Source organism: Dromiciops gliroides, chromosome X, assembly GCF_019393635.1.
Source record: "Dromiciops gliroides isolate mDroGli1 chromosome X, mDroGli1.pri, whole genome shotgun sequence".
Classification (NCBI taxonomy): Eukaryota; Metazoa; Chordata; class Mammalia; order Microbiotheria; family Microbiotheriidae; genus Dromiciops; species Dromiciops gliroides.
In genome coordinates, this window is record NC_057867.1 from 45,520,354 (window position 1) to 45,532,693 (window position 12,340).

The 12,340-nt window shown below is 48.1% G+C and overlaps 1 protein-coding gene across 2 annotated transcripts in view; it reads right to left on the bottom strand.

The window, feature by feature from the left end:
• Positions 1 to 814: 814 nt before the first annotated feature.
• Positions 815 to 12,340, bottom strand: part of ZDHHC9 (zinc finger DHHC-type palmitoyltransferase 9) — a 36,934-nt gene continuing 25,408 nt past the window's right edge. Inside the window, exons 4-10 of one of the 2 annotated variants that reach the window (XM_043974295.1) lie at positions 10,970 to 11,152; positions 8,528 to 8,665; positions 7,619 to 7,667; positions 7,128 to 7,230; positions 5,714 to 5,817; positions 3,544 to 3,640; positions 815 to 2,362 (exon numbers count right to left, since the gene is read on the bottom strand). In XM_043974295.1, coding sequence (XP_043830230.1) covers positions 2,222 to 2,362; positions 3,544 to 3,640; positions 5,714 to 5,817; positions 7,128 to 7,230; positions 7,619 to 7,667; positions 8,528 to 8,665; positions 10,970 to 11,152 — 815 coding nt within the window. In that variant the 3' untranslated portion in view covers positions 815 to 2,221. The remainder of the gene's footprint in view (positions 2,363 to 3,543; positions 3,641 to 5,713; positions 5,818 to 7,127; positions 7,231 to 7,618; positions 7,668 to 8,527; positions 8,666 to 10,969; positions 11,153 to 12,340) is intronic. The other variant, XM_043974296.1, reaches the window with a different exon arrangement.

The window sequence follows — 12,340 nt, forward strand, 5'->3', positions numbered from 1 at the left end:
ACAACCAAACCACCTTTGCACAGTAGGACGGGAATGGGATGGGGTGCACTGGGCCCAGACCAGGGAATACCAGGGCAATAGCAATAGGGTAAGTCCTGTAGGCAGGGCCTTCTGACACAGGGTCAAGTGGAAAGAGGTCAGGGCTGGATTTCAGAGAAGTTCCAGGGAAGGCTCCTCTGAGCCCCGTGACCCGTGGCAAACCATTTCACCTCTCCTGGCCTCAGTTTCCCCAGCCTTAGATGAAACAGGGAGACTCCAAAGACTCAGTTACAGACTGTTTCAAGGAAAGGCAGGCTTTGACATCGTGAGAACTGCTGACAGTTTCCAAAGGGAGGCCCTGCTAGGCCTATTTCAATGAATGGCTAAGAGCACTTGTCATTAGGAGCTTCCACTTGCATACAGGCAAAGTTCTCCATAATATGTGGGATAATATGTACTTACTCGAGCTAGAAGGGACCTTTGAGGTCACAGTGTCCAACTCACCTCATTTTCTGAGTCTGATACAAAATAATTTCTCCTCCCACAGAGATTAAATATAGCCCCTGCTACCTCATTCTCACCACACGACCTCTCTACCTGGGCCAGGCTCAAGGCAAACCTGCTCACAGTGAGGTGAGCAGCTAAGCATCCCCACGACAGACGGTGGGCGCCCTAAAGCATGGAGTCAGTCATCTTCCCCGTACACCAGCCCAATACGAGGCAAACACAGGCCTGATTAGGAGCGTTTCCACAGGCAGTTCCTGGCCCCCAACCCAACACACGTACACACCACACAAAGCTCCGCAAGAGTTGGAAAAGGTAAGGAGGCAGATAGTTTGCATCAACACAGTTTAATCACCTTCAAACAGATAAAAAGCCCTGGTTAACCCTCTCCCCACTAAAGTCATCTCCACAGGACCCCAGTTTAGAAAGGGAGGGGAGAGAACACAGACTCTCTCAGGAACACAGCTGCATTTGATACACAAATCCTTATCCCTGAAGCGCAGCTGAGGGCTGGAGAAAACCGGTCCCCCAAATGCTGGATGGGGGAGCCAGCCCACCACTGGGGGGTGGGGGATCATCCTGGGCCTCTGCATTTACAGAGACCAGCAGAAGTGCTATGTATGAGAGTTAGCCCTAAGGGAAGAAGGAGAAGGAAGAAGGAAACACTGGCCAAGGCCTGTGAGTCAACCGGCAGGAGGTTCCCCTCCCTTCTCACCCGGCTCTGAAGCCATTCCTTTGTGCCTCAGTTTATTCATTTGTGCACTTGAGACCACTGCGGGTCTCCTGGACTGAACTTGAAGTTGGGGATGGGGGCGGGGGCGGGGAAGGGGCAGATTTATGAACCCTCACGAACCCCTCGCAGAAAAGGATGCACCAAAGTGCAGACTTTAACTGTTCTTACTGCTCCCAAATGGAGCAGAAGTCTGAAAAGGGTTATTAGAAAAGAGGGGAGGGAGAAAGAGACAGAGAGACAGAGAGAGAAAGAGACAGAGAGAACGGTGGGGCTGTAGCTATTGGCATCACACAATTTCTTACTGAGGGTGGCACAGACATTACAAAGTTTTGGGTTGGGCTATGAAAACTGCAAATTGGTAACTCACTAACTATTCCTACTAACTTCTATCTAATTGAAAAAGAAGGGAGTTAGAGAGGTAGAGAATGGGGAGGAAGACTGAAGAAGGAAGAACTACATTAATAAATACAAGTGCCCAGATAGAAGGAGCCCACCCCACAGGCATGAACTGGCATGGCCCCAATGGCACCCAAACTCGGCCAGTCACAGCTCTGTCCCCATCCCCATTCCTCTCCTCCATCTAGGGGCAGAAGTCGGCCTCAAATTGCCTCCATTTGGGCCCTTTGGGGATTCAATGGACAGAAGCCTGTGAGGCTGTCTCTGGTCCAGGGACAGGTAATGGGATGTCAATGACTCTCCCTCCATCCCTTAGCAGAGCCAGAGAAGTGACCCGGAAGGGAACTCGGAAGCCAAGGCCCTTGAAACCCAGGTTTCAAGCTACTATATGTAATGGACATCACTCTGCTACTTCCTTGACTCCAGGAAAAAGAGCTTGTATAGAGAATACTCCAATCCAGAATCGGGTGAACAGAGACCAAAGGAAAATGGCAGAAGGGATGGCTCACTTGCCCTCTGTCTCAAGGTTGTCTTCTCCCCCTCAATCGCTCTCCGTTCTCATTCAAGAAAAACACAGGTCTCTCTCTCTCTCTCTGCTGTGCAGAGAAGCTACTTCTCAGCTCCAGAGGTCTCCTGGGGAGTCTCTGGGGACTCGGGACCCTGCTGGGCCACAACACTGGACTGCATCTCCTCAGGAACACAGGCTTTCAGGGGCAGCTCATTCGAGCTCAATGGCTCTGTGGGCACTACCTGAGGGAGAAAAGAGAACAGACTGAAATGAAAGTTCCCTCCGACTTTGGAATCTAGATTCAACTTCCAAATCTGCTCACGGGACCCGAGAGACCATCTAAGGCCAGTGTCTTCATTTTCTTTTATTATTACTATAACAAAACCAAACACAGGGTAAACACCTCTCATTTTACAGAGGAGGAAACAGAGACCCTTGGGCTAAGCATTCGACATGTCTGGCTGAACTGGAGAGGGGAAAGAGTGGGTGCAAGGGTGCAGTTAGGAAGCTATTGCAATAGTCCGGATGAGAACCTAACTGAGGAGAGCTGTGGTGTGGGGGGAGAGAAGGGGACAGATGGGAGAGATGTGGAAGTAGAATCAACAAGAGCTGGCAACTCATTGGCTATGTGAGGTATGACCTCAAGCTTTCAAATCTGGGCGTGCCTGTCCTCAAGAGAAATAGGGAAGTTTGGAAGGGAGGGTTTGGGTTTGGGAGGAAAGATAATGAGTTAAGTTTGAGATGCCTATGGGGCATCCAGTCCAAAATACTGAACAGGCAATTCGTGTACAGGACAGGAACTTGGAAGACTACCAATGACTTCAGGCACTCTTCTACAACTTCTAGTCTTAAGAGAGTTGCCCTAGGGCATTGGGAGGTTAATGACTTGCCCAGAGTGTGGAGGGGAGGAAACAATCCACTTCTCTCCTGACAAGTCAGATACTCTTCCCACTACATGCTACTGCAAAAGGAGACCACCTCCACCAGAGCTGCTCTCATCAAGGCAGCCAGAAGAGAGGGAAAAAGTACAGTGTGAGAGGACAAGTCTTAAGTCAGTAGACCTGAGTTCAATTTCCAGCCAGTCAGGTGACCTGCGGGGTCCTTTTTCCCTCTGTGGACCTGTTTCCTCATCTGTATAACGAAAAGAACGCTTGCACTTTTAGGCAATTATGTGACAACAAACGTTGTTGCTACAGGTGTCGAAACATGGCTAAAGCTATAGAGAAGAGAGCCTACACCAAAGAAATCTTCACCTGTGATATTCACTCTTCCCTCCCATTGGCATAGCATTCCAATTTTTTCTGAAGGAAAAAGCAAGCACTCTCACGACAGCCACCTCACCGCATCACATCACAAGCCTTCAAAGTGCCCAAGAAACGGGAGCTGTTATTTTGTCTGATGGGGAAGACATAGGAACACTTACTGGGCTCTGTGGAAATGAGCTACTACTGGGCTCTTGAGTGCTTGAGGGTCGAGTTCCACTTTCTTCCAGTGGCAATATGCCCCGTCGATCCAGCACACTGCAGAGGAGAGGCAAAGATGAATCTATTCTTCTCTCCCCTTTCCCCCCTCTTTGGCTAATAACAGGTTAACAGGTCTTCATTAAAGCCCTTTCTTCCCCTCTGACTGGAAATAGTTTTCCCCAAGAAGGGCCGGCTCTGGCTCCCAAGGTTCTAAAATATTTCCCACTCTTATCAGCAACCCTGTTGCATGCGGGAGGGCAGGGTGAGATGAGACATTAACTGGGGAGGGGGGGTGAAGAGGTCACAGTATCAAAGGTGACCCTACGTATCATTGAAGAGCAATCCCCTCCTTTTATGTGTTTGGCTTTTTTTTTTATCAATTTGTTTTTGTTTGTTTATTGTTTTTGTTGAGGCAATTGGGATTAAGTGACTTGCCCAGGATCACACAGCTAGTGTCGTCTGAGGTCAGATTTGAACTCAGGTCCTCCTGAATCCAGGGCCAGTGCTTTATCTACTGTACCACCTAGCTACCCCCAATCCCCTCCTTTTATACAAAAGGCCATCAAGGTCCAGAGAGGGGAAGAAACTAGCCAGTAAGTAGCAGCATTGGGTCTCAAGGCCAACTCTTCTGACTGAATCCAGTGCTCTCAGAAATGGGAGCCCTCAGCCAGTCACCCCAGGATCCAGTGTCAGACACAAACACTAAGGGATGGTTTAGGGGGTAGCTAGAGCTCATAAGACCACAGACATAGTAGACCTTTAGACTGAACTCAAGAGATCATCTACTCCAACACTCTCCCTTTACAAAGGGAGGAAAAACAAACTACAAGAAAGGAAAAAAATCTGCCCAAGGCCCTAGAACTGGGAAGTAATAGAGGGCAGGCCCACCTCCAGTGCCCACTGTACCACAATGCCTTGACTCAGCCTCCTTTTTGCCATCAGCCTTAGGGGAGGAGAGTCACCTTTTGTGGTATCCTTGTTCCCCCTTATACTCCAGCATGGCGGCATGGTGTTTCAGCCTGTCTCACCATCTGGGGGAATGAAGTCCTACAGTTTACTCACCATTGTGGAAAGTAGAACTTTTGTTGGTGCTCATATAACCTCTCCTCTGGGGCTTCCTCAGGCCCCTAGGCTGACTACCCTCTGCTTGGGGGACAAGTTCCCATTTCCCTCTCTCCTCCCTCTGATTTCAGCCATTATCTTTTCAGACTTTCCACACTACAGGGTCTGGTTCATGCCAATCTGGATTTGAAATCAGCAGCCACCTGTGGCAGCCAGGCTCCTTCCCAACCAGAGCAAGATCAGTCAGATTTTAAAGCTGGGGTTCAGGACCTGGAGTCAGTGAACTTTTCAAAATACATACATTTGAAGAAGTCCATTTCAATATAGCTAGTTTCCTTTGTCTTCCTCTATTTTTTATGCATTGACAAACATGATCCTGAGAGAGCTCATCCACAGCTTGCTTTCTTTCTTTCTTTCTTTCTTTCTTTCTTTTTTTTTGCAGGGCAATGAGGGCTAAGTGACTTGCCCAGGGTCACACAGCTAGTAAATGTCAAGTGTCTGAGGCTGGATTTGAACTCAGGTCCTCCTGAATCCAGGGCTGGTGCTTTATCCACTGCAGCACCACCTAGCTGCCCCAATCCACAGCTTTCATAAGACTGCCTGGCGAGGAGGAGGGCCAGGACACCAAGAAGGTGGAAACAGCCCAGATTGAACTCCGGCACTTAAACTCAGCACAAGTCACTTATCTGAGCTTCACTTTCTCTAGCCATAAGGGAAGGATATTAATATTTGTCATCCCGGGGGCAGCTAGGTGGTGCAGTAGATAAAGCACCAGCCCTGGACTCAGGAGGACCTGAGTTCAAATCCAGCCTCAGACACTTGACACTTACTAGCTGTGTGACCCTGGGCAAGTCACTTAACCCACACTGCCCCACAAAAAACCCCAAACAAAACAATATTTGTCCTCCCCTCTCCTAGCCTCATTTCAAGAAAAGTGGGAGCTGATATACAGTCTACCTAAGATGGCTCCAGAGAGAGCACCAAGGCTTGGCAAAAAAGAAAGAAAAGACCACCCCCAGGAGAAGTCAGCAGAGGAAATGGGGCCATGCCCACCCGCACCACTCGTACCTGGGAGGCAAGGGGCCACACAGCACCTCACAGCAGTTCTTTAGGATGTTGCCGTGACTGTATGGGTTCTGCACTCGGTTCTTCCCTGTCCAAGAACCTTTAATCTGCAAGACAAGGGCAAAGACTCCTGCCAAATCTAGACGCCCCACACTGGCCTCTGAGGGCCTTCCTGTCCAGCTCAGAATCCCATCCCTTAATCTTCCTCCATCTTTATTCCCCTGGACCCTTTGCCCCAACAATAAAAACCCACTTCCTTTCCATATATTCGAACAACACTCACCCCATGTGCCTTGGCATACAATTCAACAAATGTATTAAGCACCTATTTCTTGGACTATTTCCCCCCTCAACACTGAGTGGTGTGGTATACACAGTAGGTGCTTAAGTCTTCACTGAACTGGATAATCCCTGGCATCGTCTAGAAGTGTAGATAATGCAAGAAAACATGTATTAAGTGCCCATTGTGTACAGAGTGCTGTGCTCAGGGTATATATGGGCATGTGGTGCACCTCTGTGTGTACATATGTTTGCACAAACACATGTGAGCTAGAGCACACATGTTCGTGTGTGTGTGTGTGTGTGTATGCGTGTCTGACAATTAGACAGAGGATCCCTGCTTTTATGGAGCTAGATAGCTAGATGATATTATGCTGTATATGGCACAGGTCATCTCTGCCAGCTGGAACACCCTCCTCCTCCATGCCCATCCCCTTTCTTCCCAAGTAAGCTTTCTCTGTTTAGCCACAGCCCTCACTCCGCCCTGACGGGAATTCCCTCCAGTTGTACGGATTCATGTTTCTCTGTATATAGACAAGTCATTTCCCGTGGGGGTGCTCTCTTCAAACCTGGATTATCAGCTCTTTGAAAGAAAGGCCCTTCCCTCCCTCATTATTTCCTTTGGGTCTACGCTCCCTATTGCCTGGCACTGCTGAGGTCACTGATCACAGTGCTGACAGCCCGAAGAACTTAATTGTCCTGCCCATACAGGAGACTTAAGCAAATGTTTGCCAGACTGAATAAGGTCATCGGAAGCGCAGCCCCAGGCCAGCCCCATCCATGATCTTTCAAGCCCAAATCATCTCGAATAGGGAACAGCTTCTCTGTCTCTCTGTTGCCAACGCTGCAGGTTAAAAATAGATCCTGAATGCTCTAGTCTCCCCACTGTTACTCATTACACCTTGGCACCTGATCTGAACCTGCTTATACTTTCAAATATATTCGACAACTCTGGATAAGGCAGGGTTCAAGGTTTCCGTGTCTCCCTTTCTCCAAGGCTGGGATTCCTCCAGAGTCTACCTATGATATGCGTGTATGTGGAGAGCCTTAAAGAGGCAATTTTCTGTTGCGTTGAAAGAAAGGAGGCCCTGGGGCAGAGAGGGAGGAGTATGGCATGAAGGGGGAAGCCCGGACTCACATCTTCATTTGTTGTCTGGTTGAGGGCCACTAGGAAAGTATGGAATCCTGTCAGCCCCACCACAGACCAGAGGGTGAAGAAGCAAATGAGCACTTCCAGCACAGTGAGGCCAAGTTAAGGAACACAGAAGATCATCGAATCTAGCTTGAAAGGTTAGGCTGGTGACTTTGCACAGCCCTCCCTCACTTCAATCCAATTCAGTGCAAGTCATGACATCACCTCCCAATGTCATGGTCCGCTTTGAGAACGAAGGACAAACAATCCTTCTCTAGGCCCCATTTTGACCAGCTGGAAAATGGGGATGGTGGTGACATAGTTGCTAAGGTTCCTCCCCAGTTCTGGCATTCGTTTTGGTCAACTCTATACATGTCGTGTTATCTGGCCTTGGAAAGCCCCAAAAGGGTCCAAGACCAAGGAATTCGGGGATAAGGAATCAGAGAGAACCAAGTGAGAAGGGACACAAACAGAGGGCCTTTCCAGGGCAAGGATATGTTCCAGGAGTTTCTTTCAACGTCTCCAGGAAGCCGATTTTCAAGGACTCTGCAGGAAAGAGGTAGAGAGAAAAGTTTGTTAGTGATCTTGCACTTGATCAGCAGCCCATCCTCTCCCCTTCTCTTTCTCTGGTCACACAGCACTGACAGGTGGAGGCCCCTTTATTCTGACCTCTGGACAGGCCAATGTTTCCCATCTCTCCTGTAGCATTTTTGAGGGGCTTCCCCTGGCCCAGACCTTGGATCTCCTTAATTTCAACCACTGATAAGAATCCCCCCCTTCCACTCCACCTTCCTTTCCTCTAGGCCAGGTGAAGCCCCACAGCTGTCTATGTATGTGTAAGGGACTGGGTGTGGGATGTATGGAGACTAAACAGCCTTGCTCCCTCCATTTACAGGACTCAGAAATGCCCCCTGCACGTGGCCTAATTGCCAAAGGCTCCCTCAAGGGTAAGGCTAATGCAGGAAGTAAAAAGGAAAAAATATGAACTGTGATCAGAAGGTCCAAGGCCAGAAGGGACCCGAGAAGCCATCCAGTTCTGCCCTCTCAGAAACTGAAGCCAACAGAGGTTAAGTGACTTGCCCAAGGTCACTTCCAGCAAAACTGGGATTTGAACCCTGATATTTTAACTCCAAATCCAGGGCTCTTTCTAATACACTAATCTACTAAGGTGGTTTTACCACATTGGACTGACCCTGAGTTGGCCTCAACAAAGACTTGCTGAAGTGAATAAGGCTGAGGAGGCCTCTCACGTTCCCAGTAATTCTCATCTCCACCAAACTCAGAGAGCCAGCTATAGCGATATCCCATCTCAGAAAAGCAATCAGATCCAAGGCTGACATCAGCTTCTCTCCCCCCCTCCACTGCCCCTGCCAAATTCCAAATGTTCCATCTCATTCTTTACTCACTGAGGGCCACGTAGACTATGTTGAAGGTGAAGACATAGATGGTAAGGAGGGAGAGAGAAAGGATGAAGAGGTAGAAGTAACGGTAGTTCCTCTTGCCGACACAATTTCCGACCCAGGGACAATGATGGTCAAAGCGCTCTGGGAAGGGCAGAGGGAAAGAAAGCTCGGGACCAAAGATTCTCTGGACACTACCCCCACCCCACTCCACCCCACCCCTTCCTGACATATATCCCAAACAGAGAGAGTCTCACTATTATGTTAGCTCATTCTTCATAGTCTAGTAACTCCATTTATCACTTAATAGGGATAAACATTAAGACTTTAGTAAATCATGGGTAGTACTTTCTAATTTTATAAAACCTTGTATATTTTTATAAAAACGTTCATCATGTCAACTGACCCTCACAATAGCTCTAAGACATAAATAGAGTGAATAATCTCATCTCTATTTAAAAAGGAGGAAACTGAGGCAAGGAGAGTCCAAATAGCATCTGCAAGCCATGGGCTGATCTACAAATGCTTCTCTTAAAAATACAACTATGAGAATGATCATTCATCCAGACCAAATGGCCACAATACAGTTCATTGTGTGTGTGTGTGTGTGTGTGTGTGTGTGTGTATTGGTGGTGGTAAAAGGGGATGTCTTCAGAACCAACAATTTATAACAAAAGCAGTTCCCATTTTCCATAGTGCTCCAATATACCACAATGAATGCACATGTGTATGTGTTCATATACACGCACGCACACACACACACACACACACACCTTTAAGACCAGAGGGATCAGGAGCAAGAACAGGCCATAAAAATCACCTAATCCAATGCTCTCATTTTACAGAGAAAGAAACTGAGACTTGCCCTAGTTTACGCTGAAGTTGGGGGCCCAGGAAAAATCACATTAAGCAACTTGGAAAGCAGTTTGGTGCTATGGAAAGAATGTAGGATGAAGACCCAGAAACCCAAGGTTCTAAGCCCACCTCTGCTGCTTAAGAGCTCTGTGAGTGAGCACAAGCAAATCATTTCCTTTGCCTGAGTCCTGGGTTTCCTCCTGTAGGAAATGGGTGAACTACTTATAATTAGCTATCTCATGGGGCTGTGGTGTTAGAGCATCATGGTTCCCATGCCCAGTACTTTACCAAGTCCCTTGTATCCATTCTGATTTGAGCCTCCCAGCACCCTCACCAGAAAGTAGATAGTGCTGATGGTATTATCCCTGTTTTATAGATGACCAAACTAAGGCTCAGAGAAGAGAAGGGACTTGAGCAAGCTTGGTTACAGAGCCCAGAAGTGTCAAAGCCAGCCAAGATCCCATTGGTCTTTGCACTCTGCCATGCTGCTCAAGAATCACAGGTTTGGACAAAGAGTGTGCTCTGAACTTGGAGTAAACCCATTGTATGAAAATAGCAAACCTGCCATATTGAAATTGGGGTTGATATAAAAAGAAAATCAGAGGAAGGAATGAGGGCTCTTTGACCAAAAAGGATTGAGTGTAAGCCACCGTTATATGATGTTCCACTCCTAGGATTCTCTAGACATGTAAGTAACTTTTCCCACCTCCTAAAAGGAGAATCCTCTGGCCCACCTAACCATGGTACAGACACCTGGGGAGTAAGAGGAACGCAATGTGCTCAAGGATGCCATGTGGGCTCTTAGCAAGAACAGGAATTTAACAAATGTGCCTCTAGACAATGGCCCAACTAACCGGGAGGACTGGCTGTGGCCCAGAAGGCATGCAGAACTGGCCGGACTAGTCGGGTGCTGACACACAATGCACAGCTGCCAGCCCAGTAAAGCCTGGCATTACTGCCCTCCAGTGGACAAAAGCTCTCATACCCCCTTGTTTCTTTCAACAAATTCAGTTCAAGGGAAGTACAGATTTACACAACTGGTAACTCTGGGAAAGAGTCTGCACCCTGGATTAGAATTCACATGACCAGATACCTTTCCCCAGCCATGACTAGAAGCCGGAAACTTCGCCCAAGAGCCATTCATCAGGTATCTGTGGTGGGCAAAGTCCTGGCTTTGGAGCCCAGACACCTGGGTTTCGTTCCTGGCTCTGCTACATGCTAGCTGTGGGACCTTAGCCAAGTCCCTTGCCCAATGTGGCCTTTCTTGGTTCCTTGCAAAATGAGGTTAGTCTAGACCAGGGATGATTAACCTGAGACCCACTAATTCCCAAGGACTCTGTGAACTTAGATGAGGAAACAAAGACTTCCTTATTTTTATGAAGGTCTTCTGAGGAGTTGGTAGCCTTCACCAGAGTACCAAACACAAAAAGATGAAGAACACCCGGAACTAGATGGTCTCCCAAATTGTCACGCTATTACATAAAGCGAAGCTGATGGATCCTCCTAAGAAGAGCTGTCTCTCAGCACCCAAACACTCCCACCCACGCCTAGGATCAAGCTGGCCAGGGTAACCCCTCAGAATGTTCTGCTTACCCACACAATTGTCACAGATGCTGCAATGGGAAGCCCGGGGGGGCCTGAAGATCTTGCACGTATAACAATACTTTAGTTTCACGATCTGGTTGTTGATCTGGAAATTCTTGATGCGAGGGGGTGGGCGCTGACCCTGTGGCACCGTGCCATTGGTTGCCTCTGAAAGACAAGATCCAATCCCAACTGTAGGTGACTCAAACCAGCCCAGTGGTCCTTGACACCTTTCTGACAGTAACTGCCAAGTTCACTCAAAAGAGAGAGGAGTTGTGCTGTCACATTCCCCCAACCCCAAATCAGCCTTTCTCAACCTGGATTTTCAACACGGATCATGCCAAGTGATCCCAGGGGATTTCAGCCAAATAGTTCTCAAAACAATTCATTCTAACCCACTGTGGTTTAAAAATAATTGCCACCCTTTGACCCAGTGATACCATTCCTAGGCTATATCTCAGAGATAAAGTGAGAACTGTCTGTGCTTATTATACTTTACAACCCAAGCAGAGTGAAGTGAGAAGAACCAGGAGACCAATGTACACTATCCCTTCGACTTTGTAAAAACAAACAGTTTTGAAAAGCTTAGAGAACTCTGACCAAGGCAACGATCAAACATGATCCCAGAGGCCCAGTGGTGAAGCTGACAGGGAGGGGGGGAAGGGGATCTCGGGGGATCTGCTTTGCTCGGCTTCCATGTCATTAGGAATCTGGCTTTCATTTTTCCTTATACTGGAGGGGGGTGGGGTGGGGGATCATCATCATTCCCAAGATCCTTCCTGCTCGAACAGCCTGGGATCCTTTGGGGATGGCACATGGCAACTTTTTTTTCCTTATTGTCAATTACAATTTCCCCTCTATCCCGACTCCCTGGGAGCAGGGAGTCATCCCTAATAACAAAGAACTGTGACAATTAGATTTACTCAGGGACTTGCCCATGATGTCACAGGTAACAAAGAGCAGTGCCCCAATCCCCACCCCCTTGCCCATTGCTGTCCACGCATAGCCTGCAGCCCCCCAGTCACAACTGGCTCTGCTACCTACTACCTGGACGACTTTGGGCAAGTCATTTACCCCATATCTGAGCTGCTTTCTTCATCTGTAAAACAGGGGACAAGGTTGGACCTTCAAGGCCCATTCTATGGTCTATGAACATGTTACTCCCCTGAAGAGACAGGAAGATGAAAGGAATATGGTCACAGGCAAATGGAACGCGCGACTTTACAATCGTATTTTTCAGAGGCTGCCAAATACAGTTAAGGATGGAATGGGATGGGATGAGAGTTAGATTCCAGGATTGCTCACGATCCCAGCCATGATACAAATTCCGCCATGACCACCCTTGTTGCCACCCTACTCCGTTTTTCCATCTGCAAAATG